The following is a 20,472-nucleotide window of genomic DNA, read 5'->3' as shown; positions in this document are numbered from 1 at the left end:
TAGTTATGGTTTATGAATATTAGAGGTAAATATGTTCACATGCCCACTATTATCTCCTTAAAATAAATTCTTTGATGTCTAGAGAGTGTCAAAGAATCCCAGAAAGGTACTTGATTCCCATGTAAAAAGTTCTGGAATTGAGAAGTAGATGAGCAAAAGCTCATTAGATTTATAGAGTGATTTTAGTAAATAAATTTCAGAGCTAATTTCCGGTTTATTTTAAATAGGTGGTATTTTAGCATTAAACACTATGTTTGTGTTCAAGAGATGTCTGTTAACACATTTCCATACTGTCCCTGTTTATTCCATTTAGTTTTTCTGTCCATGGACTGCTCTGAACAGAGAATATCATCCCCAAACTGAACGCAGAATGCAAAATATCCTCAAGCACAGGTTCTATGAAAAGCTCAGCTGTACGTGTCAATGTTGTTGGAAAGAAAGGATCCAGTGATGGCCCAACATGCTTTCCATTGCTTTCTTTCATCTCTAGCTGGAAAAAAATAAATGATATCAGTTATCGTGTTTCAAAATAAAAGGAAAACATCACCAGAACTTGAAAAATGTGAAAGGATACTATTTCAAATATTGACAAAACAATAATTATATGATTGGAACTAATTTATAATTTTACTCCCTCCTTTTTACTTTGTTCATACTAGGTCCTGACATGGCCTAGGAACACTTGCTTTTCTTCATAAAATTCATTGCATGAAGGGTAATAATTCATAGTTGGCATTCTTGAGTGTTTGAATCTTAAGTCTTCCTTAAATTGTTTAACTTTTTAACGGTTTGGATCTGGTATGTTTAGACATATCTATACAATTTACTAAACTTTCCCTAGGTAATTAACTATTTCCTTTAGACCGCAACATTTTTGTAGAAATTGTATTAAATATTACTTGTAGCAGAATTCTTATTCATTTAATTTATCTTACTGCTGTAGATAGATAAATCTGAGTAAGCAAGTCTTATAAGGTTTTTTTGTTTTGTTTTGTTTTTTGAGATGGCTTTTCTATGTAGCCCAATCTAGCCTCAAACTTGTGATCTTCTGCCTCTGTCTTTGAAGCCCTGGAATTAGAGACATGACTCCACACCTGGTGACTTTTAGAATGTGGGTGATTTTATTTTCAACTAGTTTTTATTTAGGTGGACATTGCTTTTTCTTAGAATTTATGCTTTGCCATAGTGAAATAAGGGATTGAGATGTAGTAGGAGTGACTATATAGTATGGTAGCTATAAAACATTGAAATTTATTTCTATCCAAGAAATTGGTATTCTTTAAAATGATAAAGAGAACAATAAATTTAGTTTTGAAGTACTTTTAGACACAGTACTTACTATGTTAGGCTTTCATTAGACAAACAGAACTGTAACATAGATAAGGAGAGTATGTAGAAGCAAGGGGTGGACTGCTCCTGGGGGCTGTCTCGGCATGTCTTAAGTGGGCAGGCATCGGGAAGGATGGGCTAGAACACTTGAGTACAAACTGAAGCTATTACTTCCAAGTGGATTTCTTACCAGCAAAGCCTGTTGAAAATCATTTCAACTGACTGAGTTAGGCCCACCCTGGCTATTCAGGGTGATCTTTTGTGGGGCGTCTACCCACCACCCCCACAGTTCCCCAGAGTTTTCTTGAGTGTGAGCAGCAGGAAATATTAGATAGAAGGATTTATTGCGGAGAATCTTGAGGAGATAAACAGATAGAAAATAAAGGATAGCCTCCAGATGGCCTGGAACCTATTCCAACGGGCCCCGACTGTCTCTGTCCCAGGGTATTTATAGAGACGCCAAGGGGTGGAGCAAAAGACCTCCCCCTCAGCACAGCCAAGTGCAGGCCATCTCAGATACCTGCACTCAGGCCCATGGTCCTAATCGTCCTCTATGCGGACATGCTGGGTAAAGCCACAAGGAACCTGAAAACGGGCTCCCACAATCCTTACAGTTGATTATGTGCTATAACTATATCTGCCTCTAAACTGTGCTTATGTTTAGCTAAATAATGGGGATGTCGTCCAGCTGCCAGTAAAAAGTCACCATCTTAATGCCTTCGTATCTGAACCCATCCCCAACTTATATAAAGACATCAGCTTTGTGAATGTAAACCATGGTGTATCCAGGATAAAATCCACAAGTGCTCAATTTGATGACAGTGCTGGTGTCTAATAGAACATATAAAATATTATTATGGAAATAGAAATAAAATATATATTTTTAGTATTGCTACTTACCAGAGCTAAAAGGCTGCAATTACAATTATCTTTTAAACTCAGGAATGACAGTGTCATTGGAATTGAGTGATTTCCTAAAGGGGAAATACTTGTTAAACTTTGTTCTTTTAAACTGTTGCTCATAGCTCCCCTCAGGTAACACAGGTTTTGTTTCTTTGTTTTGTCACTAAGGTATATTAGTAGAAAATACTGGAGAAGTCCTGGTTTGCTTACTATAAACCAGGTCAACACATTCTGAGAAACAATTGAAAAGGAGAAAATCTTCACTTAACTCATGGTTTCAGAAGTCTCGGTTATGGGAACCAGCTCCCTTGTTTCTGGAACTTGGTGAAGCAAAACATCATGGTGGAATGTGTGAAAGGCAGAGTTGCTCACTTCATGGCAAACAAGAAACAGAAGTACCATAATAGTAAGGAGTCAGAGCAAGATATACCCCTCAAAGCATGTGCTCAATGATTCAATTCCCAAAACCGCGCTCATCTCCCCATAGTCAGCACCCATATGGTCCACTCTCCTCCTAATAGCACCACTTAGCTGGGAATCAGGTCTTCAATACAAGAGCCTTTAGGGTGAGGGTGGGGATACTTCATATCCAAATGTAATATACAACCCAGTGGTTCTCAACTTGTGGGTCTCAATTCCTTTGACAAACCTCTATCTCTAAAAAGTATTTACATTTTGACTCATCACAGTAGCAAAATTTCAGTTGTGAAGTAGCAATGAAAATAATTTCATGGTTGGGGGTCACCACAACATGAGTAACTGTATTAAAGGGTTGCAACATTAGGAAGGTTGAAAAATACTGATTTAATTTCTCTCTTTTAGCCTAAAAGCAACCAGACATGATATGGTGATGTTTATAAAACTCCATTTGCTAACTAAACTAGGCATGGGCTGGGTTTTTAACTTGCTGATAGCCGACAAAGACTGGTCTTGTCTGCAGCTTATTATGCTTATGGTGCCATATATTTAGTGACAGAGTGTGGTGGTTTGAACGAGAATGGCCCCATAGGCTCATGTTTGAATGCTTTGTCTCCACTTGGTAGAACTGTTTGGGAAGGATTGGGAAGGTGTGGCTTTGTTGGAGGAGGAGTGGAACTGGGGATAGGTTCTGAGATTTTAAGAGACTACAAGATCCCTACTGTTCTCTTTCTCTCTCTGCCCCTGGGTTTTGGATTAAGATGTGAACTCTCAGCTGTTCCTGCCATCATGGTTTTGCTCTGCCATTATGGACACTAACCCACTGTAGTAGTTTGAATGAGAATGATCCCATGGGCTCACATGTGTGAATACTTGGTCCTCAGTTGATGGAACTGTTTGAAAGGATGAAGAGGCATGGCCTTATTAAAGAGATGTGTCTTTGGGGGTAGGAATAAAGGGTTCAATTCAATGCCATTTCCAGTTAACTTTCTCTCTGCTTCATACCTGTTGATAAAGATGTAAGCTCCCAGCTACTGCTCCAGAGCCATGCCTGTCCACTGCTGTGTTCCCTGCCATCATGGCCATGAACTCACCCTCTGAAACTGTAAGCCCTCAATAAACTCTCCCTTCTATAAGTTGCCTTGGTCATGGTGACCCTTCTGGAAACATAAACCCAATGAAATACTTTCTTTTATAAGTTGTTTTAGTCATGGTTTTTGTCACAGCACTAGAGAAGTAACTAAGACAAGGTGTTATACTTCAGCATGATTTCTAAGTTAGGGATTGATCAACCATTTATTGAATTCCATCTGCTTTTGGTATTTTGATAAGAAGTGTGGAAGAATCAGAACAAGTATGAGAATAAGGAAGTTAGAGATCCTGTTACAGATTAAGATTATTATATTTGGGTTTTAGCAAATTATATGGTTACATGATATATATTTTACATATTATATTGTTGTATAAGCCTCTATGTTATATATATATATGTATATATATATATATATATAAATTGTGTGTGTGTGTGTGTGTGTGTGTGTGTGTGTGTGTGTGTGTGTGTATGAATATCTACATTCCCTCAATTCACAAAAACGAAAAAGAATAATAAGGCTTATTCCTGATTTGGTCTAAGCACAACACTTAGGCCAATGCTGAGCTGTCCTTGTAAGCAAACAGAGGCAGCATCATAAGGTGAGCTTACATTTCAGCTTCATGGCTTTCTGTCTTCTCTCTCTTCTCTTTATTCATGAATAATAATAAGGGGGGAAAGGAAGCTGAAAAATGATGAAGAACATATGTAGAGAATATAGCCATTTTAGAAAAACATCATGGGCATCCAAACACTTGAGACAGAGCATATAGCTCAATGGTATAACACTCGCTCTAAATGCACTGTGCTCTGGGTTCAATTCTCAGAACTGCAGGGAAAAAATAGACATCCAAATGCTTGAATTCATGATTCACAATTCAGAAGCAGAAATTGTACTTTCTGTTCTAATATTATGCAATGAATTTCTGGTATAGGTCAGTAACAAGATTTTTCTAGTCCTTGGGAAAAAAGACCTATAATGACATAATTTCTGGGCATTAATTCCCATGTATCACATTTGTCAGTGATCATTAATCTGGAATCCAGTAATTCTCAGAAAGGCAGTTAGAGTGGCATTGTAGCACATTATGTTAGGCTATGTGCTAAACAGTGTCATCTGGGAGGCAGGTTAGAGTTCTGGTTGTCCAGGTAAGGAAAAGGAGATTGGACACTGTGAGTAAGGCAGGTGGAAAGGAATGGTCCTAGTGCAGATATATGTGACTACATGTTTGTGTGAAGCATTTGTGTGCTTCTAGGATGAGACCTGCTTTGGAATCTCCTAATGGAGAAGCCCTCAGAACAGAGATCTGTGAGAGGAAACCTAGAATAGGGATCCAATGAGAGAAGACCTCAAAATAGTGGTTGGGATTCAGCCTTGGATCTGCTCCTTCCAACTGCATGCCTTTGAACAATAGTGATTGGAACTTCACTTTCCTTATCTGTAAAAATGGGCAGGGGAATGACATTTGTTTAAATTTGTTGATTTAAAATCAAGACAGTGCATGGAAAGCATTTAACCCATTAGTGGGTGTTTCATGATGTTCCCATGAATAGTTGCTGCCATTTTTAGCATCATTTGTAAAAGGAAACAAAATGTTAGAGTCACTGAAATTTTAACCATTTAACCATTTTAACCATTTTAACCATTTAGTTTTAATTCAGGAACATGATCAGGCTCTACTTTGTTTTGTAGTATGGTGGGATTGAAACATATTTTATGTTCTTACTTAGATGAAATCTAATAGGAGCAAATCGACTTCAGGCTGCCCTTTCTCCCACAAATGGCTGGTTTTAGAACAGTAGGTTCCCATCCTCTGTCATTTGGGTGTGTCCATCTATGTGGACATGTAGCATCAGGCACACACCCACTTTGTATAAGCCGAAAAATAAGGGGAGAGGGAAAAACCAGATTGAGACGAAAAGTACATTGGCTAACTGATGCTGTGATAGAAGAAGTAGTCACTTTATACAGTTTTAGGTTTAAAATGCAGTTTCCTGGGCTGGAGAGAGCTCAGTTGTTAGGAGCACTTTCTGCTATTCTGGAGGATCCAAGTTCAGTTTCCAGCAACCACATTATGGCTCATGACCACTCCAGTTCCCGAGGCCTCAGTGCCCTCTTCTGAACACAGGCGCCAGGCCTGCACATGGTGCACATACAGACATGCAGGCAGAACACTCATGCATATATAAACTAAAAAATGAAAACAACAGAGCAAGCAGGTAAAGCCTCACTTTCCTCCAGCATCCTTCAAGTTGGAGTTTTCCTGAATATTTCTTCGCAGCAACAAGGTTCTTGTTTGATTTTCTCTGCAGGTGTGGGTCTGTCTAATATTCTCATTTCTTTTTTTATTTTTTATGTATGCAGTGTTCTGCCTGCCTGTATGCCTGCATGCCAGAAGAAGGCATCAAATCCCTTTATAGATGGTTGTGAGCCACCATATGGTTGCTAGGAATTGAACTCAAGACTTCTGGAAGAGCGGTCAGTGCTCTTTACCTCTGAGCCATCTCTTCAGCCTCCATTCCCATCCTTTTAAAATCTGGTTTTGCCTATGACGAAGCCTGGGAGATATCCTTTAAACAGTGTACACATGTTGTATCTTTTTGCTTTTCAGTCTTTGGAAGATGTTTAAACCAGTAGTTGTACCATGTCATGTGATATGTCTCTCCACTTGTGTCCTTTCCCGTTACTGAACAGTATCTATGACTTTTATGTGCATGATCCTTCTTTGCAAAGCAGTTGCCTAGGACACTAAGCAATTTGGCGTGTTTAGTCTAATGGTTATTATTATGTTTTGTAATCTGACACTCAGTGTCCCTTGTATTGTCTCCATCAGTGACAAATTTTACTTTAGAGTAAACCACCTGTAGCAACTTTCTCCCAGATAACAGTCATCCTAGTTCCTACGTAGAAAATATTCTGTTAAAATTCTGGAATTAAAAGTCAGAAAGGAAATGAAAAGCCAACCAAGAAAAGCCTCATCAACTGGGACAGATGAAAGACTAATGTATTTACTGAGGAAAGTTTGTATAGATGAGTGATATTCCAGTAGGAGAAGCAGCAAGCCACACATGCCAGGAGTTATCCAGAGCGGACCCTAGGGAAAACTGCATGAGAAATTTAGTATACTAGTAATCCCCTCCCCCGACTAATTTTCAATTTGATGCTGCAGGTATTCTCAATACAGAAAATTTAGCAACAGCTTAAATTTCCAGTGGTAGAAATGCTCATACAAACTAGACACAACCTTCAAAGGGAAGCATTACTATTAAAATATATTTTCAGAGAATATTTAATGACATTAGAACATGGTGACAAAATGATTTTAAATAAATTAAAAAGAGTGGTGCCGAGCAAAGAATGAGAGAAAGGAGCTAGATCTTCCAGTGCCCATACTCATGTCCAGATTGTTAGTGCTGTCTCCATGTCAGCCACTACATTTCATCTCGACATAACAAGATAAATGAACAGAGACAGAATGGCATGACCAGGCTTCAGCGCTAATGATGGCCTTGAGGGAGGGTCAGTCGCCTGGCTTGTGTGGGGTGATAAAGTGGTTGTGATCAACTCAGGTTAAGGTCGCTCGGGGCCTGTGGGGTCCACACTGAGGCATCCCCTTGTACTCCGACCCGGAGGCTCCCATGCGCAAGCACAGAGCCTGCCCTCGGGACAGAGCTCGGCCTTTCAGAAGCGCTGCTGGTGTGGGAAGCCCTCCAGCAACGCTGAAGCCGGGCCACTTGGCCTCTTTCGTCTCTTCTGACACACTGTCAGGTTCTCAGAAGGAAGATAGGTCCAAGGAAAAACAGGACAGGCTGCGGGGTCAGGAAAGCTGTGTTTAAATCAAATTTCAATAGTCCGATGGCTGCATGTCCTTGGTGAGTCATTGAACTTGATAAACCTCGGTTTTTACCCTTCAATAGTGTGTGTAGTACTAACTTTGGCCGGGCTGTCTTGGAGGGTCGAATGACAAAAACCATAGATAAAATATATAAACAGTGTCTGACACAGGATGGCGTCCAGTAGGTGGTCAGCAAACACCAGCTAGGTCTTTTCTCTGGGATCTGTGTTTGTGATGGATTAAAACAATTTAAAATTATGGCCTGATAAGATCTTTTTTTGTCTCCATTTAAGTGATACTATATATTTTGTAGATAATAATCTGAATAATTTTGAAGATGACATTTTTGAAAACAACTGTATTTTCTTACTAGTGAGTCATGCTAAATATTTTGTATAATTGTTTCTACATCTGTTAATTTGCATGCTTTTATCTTGCTATCTCTTGGAAAAATAGCCTGTGCAGGTTATCACTAGCGGTGCTCTGTGTTACTTTCTTTTTCTCTCTTTGGGTGAAAATGGAGGAAGAATTATTCCTAAATTTTTCTGTATTAAAAATGGAAGTGAGGGCAGTGGAAGGATGGCTCAGTGGTTAGGAAAGACTGCTCTTAACGAGGACCCTAGTTCAATTTCTAGCACCCATGCCAGTGTTTCATGAGTACCTGTAACTTCAGCTGCAAGGGATCTGATGCCATCTTCTGGACTTCATGGGTACTGCACACACACACACACACACACACACACACACACACACACACATACACACACACACACACAAGCATATGTACGATTAAAAATAAAGTAAGTCTTAATCTTTTAAAACAACCTTGAATAGTAACTCTTTTTGCTTTTTGAATGCTTTTAGAATTTTAACTCGTTTAGTTTACTTATCTGTGGGGTATCATGCAACATTTCTCTATTTGTATGTCATTGTTAATGTTCAAATTGGGGATGAAAACACCCACTGTCCTTTCTCCTAAGTGTTGTTTTGGTGCTGGTAGGGTTATGTAGTGAAACAGCACACCATCACGTATTTCTATCTTCATATTTCCGGACCCGTTTACCAACCCGTTCCCAGCCCCCCCCCATCCTCCAGTCTCCACCTTCTGTTTTCCTCTCCGATGCTGAGACCTGTCTTCTTAGATTCCACATGAATGAGATCATCAGCTGTGCAGAAGCTTTTCGGTTTGGTGTCCCCCCTTTGTCTGTTCTTCTTGTATTGTCTTTTTTATTGAGGTCATGTCCAAAACAACAACTACCCATTCCAAGGTCCCGAGAATATCATTAGTACTTCATCCTAGACGTTTCACAGCTTCAATTCTCAGGTGTTGTGGCAAATTTGAATGCATTAATAATAGACTCAGAATTACCCATAATCCATCAGTGTCACATAAGGAAAGAAAGGAAAGCACTTCCCCACAGTATGATTTAAGCCAGAGCAAGCCTAGATTTGACATCCTCCTTCACTTTCCAGTGTCTACCATTACTCCTGTCTGTCTGGTGGATGAGTCTGAATCTGCACCTGCCTGGAGGCTGTCTTGTGACTCTGTGTGTGTGTGTGTGTCTGTCCCTAACAAAAGACTTGGCTTTCTCTTTTCTTGAACAGCACAGAAAGTATAACACGGAGAAGGAATGAGGGAGACTCTATAGAAATCCTTTACAGAATGTTACAAGGAATTAAGTACCTGACTCCAACTGACCCAGATAACGAACAGTATTACAAATATTGTTTATCAAGCTATATCTGTATGTAGGATACAACAATTGTGGTGGATATTCATTTTATAAGACCACTTTCAGCCTATATGTGTTATTTCCAGCAGATGATTATCACAACACATATGCATTCCTCTGGGTCAGGCGCATGGAAGATAGATAATTTAAGATTACAGCGATGCATTAGCTTAAAAAGTTGATTTCATAGGAAATGCAAGGCAAGTTAGGTTGGCTCTTACACTGCTCTTTTTAAGACAGGCTTAAGGCTGAGTATACAGTGGGCTAGCAGTTTTCAGTGACTTCAGAGTTCATTATATACTCTGGCTGTGACATCTATCTACAGTTCCAGTCTCTTAGAATGTTAGAATGTAAGAGATATTTTTATCATAATGCATTGCCATGGTGTGTAAGTCTTTAATCTATTTTGAGTCGATCGTTTAACTGCTGAAGGAGATGGGTCTTGTCTCATTCTTCTACATGTGAACATTCAACTTTACCACAACTATTTATTGAAAATACCCTTTCTCAATGAATATTGTTGACACTCTTGGTAAAGATCAATTGGCTGTGGGTAGATGGGTTTATTTCTAAATTCTCTGTTCTCTTCTATTTGTCTATTTTTATGTACAAGCTGTATTGTTTTAATTATAATAGCTTTGTAGCATATTTTTATTTAGTTAATATAATGCCCCATGCTTAGTTCTTTTTGTTGAAGATAACTTTGGTTGTTTAAGATGATGATGATGATAATGATGATAATGATGATGATGATGATGATGATTTGGTATAGTTCTAGTCAATCTACCATTTAAAAAGATTTGATTTGGGCTGTTGTCATAGCGATGCAGTGTTTTACACTCCATGCACCATGGTAATACCTATTCACAATATTAGACAGGTACCTTCTGCGTTTGTGCTCCAGTGTCTTGCACTGAACATCTGGTATTTAGATGCATCTTTTATAGATTTTGTTTAAAAAGAGAAACTGGCTTATTGACATTTGAAAATCCCACTGCTCCAGCTTTCATTGCCTCTCATCACAGTAACTATGTGAAGCAAGGTGCATTGAAGAATTACCCTTGGAGACTCGCTCACTTCCAGTCATAGACCTGGAGAGATAATGTTTGGATCCCTCTAGCATAAAAATTGGCTATTTGGTGCAAATGTAAAGCTAAATATAGTAATAGAATTGAAAATAGTGAAGCTCTAGGCCTATTCTGGGCAGCTAGGCAGGGGAGCATCTGAATTCCACTGCCCTAGCCTTCTGCCGGGTGGCTCCGTTCTCCCGGGTTGTACACTCAGGAGGCCAGAGGGGTATGGCTGTAACAACTCTGTGTAGACCTTACAATGGAAAATTGTCACACATTTTGGGTCTCACTAAGAAGCTGGATCTGGAAGTGGGGTTGCCCCACCTCCATTGCAGACCCAGTCTGGGCATGGGCTGGACTCTGATAGAGAGGGAGAGACCAGCAAAGCAGCCCAAGAGTGAACCCACTGTGTCCTGGAGAACAGCCTGAAGATGAACCACCTCCGTAGATGTTACTGTTTTTTAGCCCATACATAGTAGTGGCTGCGGTGGGAAGGTTAGTCATGAAGAGTTCAGCATGAACTCAACATAAACCTCAGCCAGGAAGTCCACAGACACCTCAATATCCCAGTCCACTTCTAGTGAATTTGGTACTTACCCTTCTGTTACTGGTGTTTGCTTGGGAACCTCATGTGTGGAGACACTTGGCTCTGCCTGGCACTCTTCATATCGGGAGCTCCTTCTGGCTCCTTTAAAGGGACTTCCTCAGTGAGTTTCTGCAGGGTAATTTGCCCAATTAGATAATGTGTTTCTTTCTGTTCCTTCCCTCCCGGCTTAGTACTTAATAAACTCAATCATTCAAAACAGAAAATGTGGCTATTCTAGAGCAGTGGTTCTCAACCTACCTAATGCTACAACCCTTTAATATAGTTCTTTGTGTTGTGGTGACCTCAACCATAAAATTAATTTTGTTGTTACTTCATAACTGTAATTTTGTTACTGTTATGAATTATAATGTAAATATCTGTGTTTTCTGATGGTCTTAGGCAACCCCTGTGATAGGGTCATTTGACCCCAAAGGGGTCATGATCTACAGGTTGAGAACCAATTGTTCTAGATCATTCTCTGGATCATTCACAGTTCCCAGCTTCGGGGTGGCAGCTCTATCCTCAAAGAGATGTAAGTAGTTTCTGAGTCTTTAGAGAATGAGAGAGAGAGAGAGAGAGAGAGAGAGAGAGAAGAGAAGAGAAGAGAAGAGGAGAGGAGAGGAGAGGAGAGGAGAGGAGAGGAGAAGAGAAGAGAAGAGAAGAGAAGAGAAGAGAAGAGAAGAGAAGAGAAGAGAAGAGAAGAGAAGAGAAGAGAAGAGAAGAGAAGAGAAGAGAAGAGAAGAAGAGAAGAGAAGAGAGAGAAGAAAAAGGGAACCTGGAATTAAATTTGAATTTTACCACCCTCTAGCCTGCAGTTACTTCCTTGGCCCAAACTGTTGCCTTACCTTGAGGTAAGCTGTTTACCTGTGAGTCAGGGAGGGATTTTTAAAGCAAATCAGGTCATCCACAGTTAATAGACAACACAAAGAGCAGAATGGAACAGATAGGAGTTATTTTTGTTATCTCATCTGTTAAGGAACACACATACGTGTGGTTATTAGGTTCAAAATCAAATCCATTGAAGTGCTGCACCTTCACGGTTTTTTCAATTTTCTTAAAGGTGTCTATAACAAAAAGAGTCTCGGAGCCATTGGACACATTTCTAACAATTAACCGTAGAGCTTGAACCTGGAGTGTGAGAACAAAGCAGTGTTTATTTCTCCTTAGGGCCCCTCGTTCCCACCGTGGAACAGGAGTTTACTTGTTTAATGTATGTGCATTTTGTCTTCTCACTTGGGCCTTATTTCAGATGAATTGTCTTCATGCCAGACCTTCATACAAAAGCCCACTACCCAGTCTCTACTCACCGGCAGTGTGACCTTGACCTCACTTCAACAGTGTTGCCTAGACTGTCACTCTGTCTGATGGTGTCAAGAGCTACTATATACATCAGCTGAGTTTACTCCTGCAGCATCTGATATGCCCAACTCCTCATTAGGTATATTACAGGAGCTGCCTTAGAAGTAGTTCGCAAAGCTGCCAGTTTTATCTACTACTCTGCTCCTGCTAGGTACTGGCTTCCCCACGTTTCAGGTCATGAATGGTAAATACCTCCTCTTTGCCTTGCTACATCAAATGCAGTTTTTGGAGTCTGATGTAACTCAGTGGTAGAGCCCTGGAATGGCATGTGTGAGGCCTCGGGCTTGAGCTCCAGCACCACTAACAAGTAAGAAGTCCACCTGACCTGGCCTTTCTCTACTGTGCCTCCACGTACCTCATTCTCTAGCCTGATTCCTTCATGTGTGCATGCACATTGCCTAATCTGCACCTTTCTGCTGGCATGTGAACTATCCTGTGTTTTTCTCATGGGCATCTCATTTCACTCTCTAAAGGTGGGGGGCAGTGGTTTTATAAAAAAAAAAAGCATAAAAGTTAGAGGGGGACAAGTTTGGAGGATGAAGGGGGTCAGTGGGACAAAAGAAGATAAAAGGGACAAATATGATAAAACTCATTATGTACATCTATGGAATTGTCAGAAATAAAATAATGTTTAAAAAGCATAGACTTGGTCATTATTATTATTATTATTATTATTATTATTATTATTATTTTTGTTTTTTTGAGACAGGGTTTCTCTGTGTAGCTTTGCACCTTTCCTGAAACTCACTCTGTAGTACAGGTTGGCCTCGAATTCACAGAGATCCACTTGGCTCTGCCTCCTGAGTGCTGGGATTAAAGGCGTGCGCCACCACCGCCAGGCTCAGTCATTATTATAATATCTTATATAGTACTTTCAATTCTGGTTCTGTGTTTTTGGATGAACTAAGTACCATTTATATAACTAAATGAATTAGCTAATATTAATAAATGTAGAAGATTTTTCAGGAAGTACAGATTTTTTTTCTACTCTTGTTAATGTCCTTCTTGCCTTTCTTGTTATTTCTGTGAATTTTATATTTAAGTTATTTGCTATAGCACATTACTGTTACCAATATTGTTAACCTCCAGTTAGGCAGTTCTCTAGGGCACATTAAGTAATGAATTCCTATATTCAACTTTGCAGCATGCAGTCTTCCTAAACCTAACCACTATAATATTCTTTTCTATAATATTTTCTGTGTAAATTCCAATGATGAAGGATTAAGTGAGAAGTCAGCGACAAAGTCTCTCTCAAGATGATAGGAAGCTCTTACACGTTTTGTACGGTTGACACTGTAGGCGCCCTCCAGTGTGAACACGAGAAACTCAGGGAGTGTTCTTTTCCATCACTCAGCACAGCTGTCCTAGGAGAACAGGATCAGTCACTCAGTGATTCTCTGCTTGTCAAGAATTCAGCAGCCCAGCCTTTTCAACTCCTCAGCCGATAAGCATTAAATGAGAAAAAAGCCAATGCACAGAATACACACAGAAGAGCCTCAAAGGGTTACCAAAGACCCCTTAATTTTGGCTGTCAGTCACAGCTCTTATTTTTCACGATTCCAGTGCATGTCCTTTGGGGCACTATTTCGGGGCTTTCTCAAAGGACCACATTGATGCACATTGTCTCCCACTCCAGCCAGCTGAGTAAAGGGTACCTCAGGGGCACTCAGAATCATAATAGCCTGTTGAATTGTTCCATGTCTGCTTCTCAAAAAATACCCAAAGTTCTTTAAGGACAAGAATTTTATGTCGAACACGTTTGAGTCCTCAGAACTTTATGCTGTGCCTGATGCACATTGGACACACGTAGCTCATTGAATCATAGCTGATTATTTACCTTTGAATTTACAACAGATTTTCAATAGCATGTCATAAAGGAGAGAAACCATATTAGAGCAGGCACACAATGAAAATAATAGTTGCTACTGGATTGGCACACCAAATGGTAAACGTGAAAAGACTTGAAGAGTATTTCTATCCTGTATTATATAGGTTTTTGGAGGGAAATAGTGTTTATTTCTGAATTAACTCAGTTTCTGAAAACATTGCTACATGCTAACAGTAGTAGAGTTTGTGTCTATTTTGGTAGAGTTAAGAATGAAAGAATGAAATATGTTAAAGACCTTCTGTTTAAGGGTGAATTCAAGTATGCACAATGCATTTTGAAACTATTTGCATATAAGTTGCTTTAAAAAGAAAAGTGTCTCTGGAGTTTGGTAGGGTAAGACTTTATCCCAAGTGACTAATTTCTTTCTTAAAAGGTTTTCTTTTAAATTTGAGGTTATAATATAATTATATCATTTCTCTCTTCCCTTCCTCCCCAAATGACTAAATTTAAAGGTTCTGTGTAGCCAGTGTCTTACTATCATAATATCTAGGGAATTCTTGGCTTATTGAAGAAGTAGTCATTGAATCTACCTGCTGTACATCTCCTCCTGCATGTGTACTTTGAAACACGCACACACACACACACACACACACACACACACACACGCACACGCACACGCACACGCACGCACGCACACGCACACGCACACGCACGCACGCACACGCACACGGTGGGGGAGCAGGAGGGAGAGGATACAAAGTGCCAGGCATCAGAAACTTACTTTTGCTGTATTCATATTTAACTTAAAAAATCACCTTCAAACTTAGATTAAAACATAAATAGCTGAGAATATGACATATAAAAGTTTTTCTCTGGTTTTCCATCAGAATGCAGTTCTTTACCAGTATGTATTTGTAAGTGAAAGGGAACTCACCATCTGAGATCTTGTTCTCTTGTCCTTAGGGTTACTGGGGCTTTGGGCAGTCCTTCCTGATGACAGGTGTCAGAAAGCCTCTCCCCAGCAGGGAGAGGGTGACATGAAAACCTAATGCTGCGTTATTCAGACTAATAGAGCATGCTTGAACAATACTTTCTGGGATCATGGCTGAGGAAGGAAAGAATGTGTTCAGCTCAGCTCTCCCATGGAGTGGATGTTCTGTAAAGCAGAAACAGGATACCTGTAAAGTTGCCAAGGCAACATCACGGGTAGAGGAAGAGTAGACAGAATGATTTATGAGGGTTTCTTACCTTAGGAATGAGTCTAAAAATAAACATCCATGCTTCTCCCTCACAAAGATAAATGCCGCCGGAGTACTTCTTTGGAGAACTGTGATCATACAAGCTGAGTCTCAGCCCCGGGACGGGAGGGAGCAGGGGAGGCGCAGAAGCAGCTCTGAGAAGTGCTCCTCTTGTGCCTTTAGCCCTAACTGAACAGACCCGATGGAAAACCGGTTTTTATAAGGTGATACAAATGCTGTGTATTTAAAATATGCCTAGAAAAAAAGACTACTTACAGATGTATAGTGAAGATATTTTATTCCTTGATTAAAAATAAAAAGCATCCCCTTAGCTGCTACTTTAGCAGCTTTCAGAGACTTGCATCTCAGCATGTTAAATGGCAGCAGAGATAGGAGTTATGTTTTACTTATGAATGGCCAAGAAAGAAGCTCTTGGTACAGTTCTGGTTTCCCTTACCACTCACTTGGGACATCCTGTAATTAACCAGCTTTACCAAATACCCACGTTGATGTTCATTTTTACAAATTACTATGCTGGTGACTGGCTCAGGTCCACATTGCTGCCTGTCTTAGTCAGGGTGACTACGGCTGTGATGAAACATGACCAAAGCAACTTGGGGAGGAAAGGATTTGTTCAGCTTCCTCATCACTGTCCATCACTAAAGGAAGTCAGGACAGGAACTCAAGCAAGGTAGGAACCTGGAGTCAGAAGCTGAATGTAGAGGCCATGGAGGGAGGCTGCTTACTGGCTTGCTCCACATGGCTTGCTCAGCCTGCTTTGTTATGGAAACCAGGACCACCAGCCTAGGGGTTGGCACCACGCACAATGGGCTGGACCCTTCCTCATCAATCACTAATTAAGAAAATGCCCTATAGGCTTTCCTACATCCAGATCTTATGGAGGCATTTTTTTAAAAATTGGATTCCCTTCTCTCAGATGACTTGTATCGAGTTGACGTAAAACTAGCAAGCACAACTGACCCCTTGCCAACTTGACAAAAAGTGCATCATTTTTCAATTAGAACCTTTCCTCTCACATTTATCCCCAAGATGACATATTAATATGAAACTCACGATATAAGACTTAAATAAGTTTAAAAGTCCCACATATTTACAAATTCATACACATTAAAAGTTCAGTCTCTTTAATGACCCCAAATCTCTTTTAAAAGTTCCAAGTCTCTCAACTGTGCATTCCTGTAAAATCAAAATTAAGTTAAATACTTTCTTACTTCAAGAGGGAAGAACTAGGGTACAGTCACGACCTTGCACAAAGCAAAGCCGAACTCTGTGAGTAACTGAATGTCCCACATCTGGGGTTCCTTCATGACCCTCCGAAGGGCTTCGGCCACTTCTCTTTCTCCACTCTCTGCAGCACACATGGCTTGTCTTCTGAGTTCCTGCTGGTTCTCCTCCACCGCTGCTGCTGTTTCTGGTGGTCACGCCATGGTACTGGCATCTCCAAAATGCTGGGGTCTCTTGCTGCAACTGGGCTGCACCAGTAGCCTGAGCTTTCTTTATGATGCCAAGCTTCAACCTCTTTGCATGACCCCTTCAGTCCTGGGCCTTCAACTGCCACTGAGGCTGCACATTTCCAATGTCTTTGCCTGGTCTTTCCCAGTGCCAAGCCTTAGCTACTCTCCATGACCCCTTTATACCTTCAAACCAGCACCATGTGGGTAACTCTTACATGTGACCAAGTTGAGCTGCCAACACAAGTTATAACCATGGCTGCCTCTGGACCATAGATGCTGTGTGCTGACTCTGAGGAAACACTTCCCAGAAGGTTTCACCTAAATGATGATGGTGTCTTCTTAATCACCACTAATTTCTCAGATCTAGCTGACAACCATTGAGCATCCCAGCAAACCAAAGGTTTCACTTATGATTCTAATATCTTGTTAATTACAGATGATTCTTCAGCCCCAGCTAACCAGAACCACATAATATTAATTCAGAATAGCAAGTGGCCCCAATAGAGTCTTTAAATTTACCTCTAAAATTTCACAAAAAAATGACTCACCCTTCTTTAGCATCTATCAGTTGCCAGTAGCACTTCAACTAGGGTTGAAGCCTCACGAACCTAACATCCAACCAGACAGGACTGTTGACTGCCTTTCCTGTGCAGGTCTTGTGCAGGTAACCATAGCTGCCATGAGTTTGCTAGTGCTATGACCATGTCCCATGCAGAAGATAACATTTTATAGCACTCACTCTTCCCCATCCTCTGCTCCTTATATTCCTTCCCCCTTCTTCTGTGATGTTCCCTGAGATTCGGAGGTAGAATCAATATCTGATTTAGGGTTGAACACTCAATTGTCACTTATTCTCAGCTCATTAACCACTTATGAGTCTCTGCATTGCTTGATACCTACTGCAAAAAGCCAAGTTTGAGAACAGCACTAATCTATGGCGCAAACATTAGTATGTTAGAAAGCAATTTGAAATTTCCACTGAGCAAAATAGTAGCAGTAGGTAACTAAGACCTATGCCTTCCTCAGCCATAGGCTTTTGACCGGGTTTATATTCCTAGGCATAAATTCTTTTCTGTGGAGCAGGCCACAGGAAACCATTGGTTGTACCTAACAGTCATGCCACTATTGTGCCAGTCGGCACAGTTTACCTGGCAGGCATGGTAGCATCTGGGGTATAAATGGACACCCGCCTTTCTGAGTCAGTGTGCCAGTTCCTCATCTTCATGGGACTTTGCTATGGTTCTGGGAATTCTGGCCATCAGAAACAAGTGATTTCCCAAGGAATAAAAATAATTGAGTTAAATGCTAGAGAGATGGCTCAGTAGTTAAGAGCACTCTGTGTTCTTGCAGAGGGCAGGGATTCAGTTCCTAACACCTACATAGTGGCTACAGCCTTCATCTGTAACTGCAGTTCTAGGGACTTGATGTTCTCCTTTGTCCTCCTTTGAGGACATACATACATACATGCCGGCCAAACACACACACACACACACACACACACACACACACACACACACACACACGCACACACACACACACACACATAAATACGCACACATAGGAACACACACAGGTGCACACAGGCACACACACACAGGCACGCGCGCACGCACACACACACACACACACACATAAACAAACACATAAACATGCACACACAGGAACACACAGGAGCACACACGTGCTCGCGCGCGCGCGCGTGCGCGCGCACGCGCGCGCACACACACACACACACACACACATAGTCTTGAGAAAAAAATAGAACGTTTTACTGATACAGTCAACCTTTCTCATTCTTCTCCCTTTTTCTTTTTTATTTTTTTCAGTGAGCATGTTTTTGAACACGTTAACGCCGAAGTTCTACGTGGCCCTGACAGGCACTTCCTCACTGATATCAGGACTTATTTTGGTAAGTGATGGAAATCTTCTAATGTAAAAACGTCTTAACATGTATGTCAGTGTATTTTCAAGGAAAGACTCTGGGAGAGTATGCACAGGCAGTTTTCAGTATCCATCTTGCACGTGTGTACATGTTGTGTAGGGACGAAGGGAAGGACTTTTACTGCCCAGGTCATGTGCTCTGGGTATTTGAAAGCAATCCTCTCTTTTGTGGAAAGGTAAAACAACTCTTAACATGGAAGAAAATACAGAAGATGCTTCTAGGACAAATTCTAGCATCCTAACATATAAAGTGTGCTGGGGCCATAGCTCAGTGACAGAAAACTGGCTTCATAGTCATGAAGCCCTGCATTCATTCCCTATCGCCACAAAAATCAGACAGACAGACAGATATTGGTGATGTATAAAAATGCCTCAGTTCAACCAAGACCATTTTTCATGTATTTATCTTAATGGATTACTGGAATTAATATCAGTAAGGATATTGCTTTTTGTTGTTAAATATGTCAGTATGGATTATGGCTGTCATAAAATTTTCTTTCCTTCATGTACTTTTCTCTTAATGTTGACATTTGTTTCTTTATTGCTTCCTTTAAAATCTCAAATAGGTAAAAAAAATAATATTATCATGTGTACAACTTCATTATCATATATTCTGTAATAGTTGTAGATATGCAAGATTATATTATCTAACATAGTTCACTGGAGTGAACATTATGGGACTGTCTGAACTCAATGAGACCATTCTCACTTAATCTAATGATCTTTAAGGGGGAGAAATTTTGAAAAGATTTTTTTTTTTACTATGCACAATCTGTGATTATTAGCTATTGTAGAAATAGGCACTTGTAAAGGATTACAGAGTTAATATTAATAAAAATGAATTATCAGTAGAAATTTAAGGGGAGATGGGTACACACATATCGAGCAAAGAGCATGCATTGGCCTTGAATAATGAAAGACTTCAGAGGCCTGAGCATATAAGATGGAGAAAGGCAGGTTCTGCAGACAGGTGGGAGTAGAAAATGGCAGTGTGGAGCATTCTTCTGCGATGAGAGCACACCTACAGTCAACTTGTTATGTCCGTATCACATGGGATAGTGAAGTGTGCAAAGTTGGTTTCATGGAGTTAGGATGTGAAGAAAATCAGCAGGAGCCACCCCAAGATATAAATCTGTGTAGAAAGCCTAGATCTGGGTGCAAACTCCAGCTCGAGGCAGGGGGACATGTCCTAAAACTCATCTATAAAAGGGAGGTGTTGTAGTTTGTAGTCCTGGCCTCTTAAGCATTCATGGCCCACACATGCATCTCTGACATCTCAGCTTCGTTCAGGAAAGCTGAGAAAAAAGTCAGGGCACTGCTATGGAGAGTTGTTAGAAAGCCATGAGGTTGGTTATTAATTATTCTACCCAGACACTGTATTTTATTCTACCATTGGCTTCCTCCTGGTTTTTAATGTTAAAATTCTCTTGTGAAATAATAGTGATTATGTATGGTGTTATTTTCCTAAACTCAGCAGAGAAATTGTAGCAATGCCACATTCATCTTCAGCCTTGGTGAGGTGATTGGAGAACTGAGGATTTTAATAGAGCATGAAACCTGATCATCTGGAAACCACGGTAGTGAGAGATCACCAACTGCAGGAATTTAACTGAACTGATGTTCTGAACACAAAACATCAACAAAAAGAGAATAAAATAAATGAAAAT

The 20,472-nt window shown here is 40.4% G+C and overlaps 1 protein-coding gene across 6 annotated transcripts in view; it reads left to right on the top strand.

The window, feature by feature from the left end:
* The window catches only part of St7 (suppression of tumorigenicity 7), a 259,684-nt gene that overhangs the window by 112,837 nt on the left and 126,375 nt on the right, over window positions 1-20,472 (top strand). For all 6 annotated transcript variants that reach the window (XM_076566173.1, XM_076566172.1, XM_076566174.1 and 3 more), the window contains exon 2: window positions 18,691-18,773. In XM_076566173.1, the coding sequence (XP_076422288.1) occupies window positions 18,691-18,773 (83 nt within the window). The remainder of the gene's footprint in view (window positions 1-18,690; window positions 18,774-20,472) is intronic.

Source organism: Peromyscus maniculatus, chromosome 3 (genome assembly GCF_049852395.1).
Source record: "Peromyscus maniculatus bairdii isolate BWxNUB_F1_BW_parent chromosome 3, HU_Pman_BW_mat_3.1, whole genome shotgun sequence".
NCBI lineage: Eukaryota > Metazoa > Chordata > Mammalia > Rodentia > Cricetidae > Peromyscus > Peromyscus maniculatus.
Note: the sequence above shows the minus strand (reverse complement) of the source record. Positions and strands in the feature narration are given on the sequence as shown.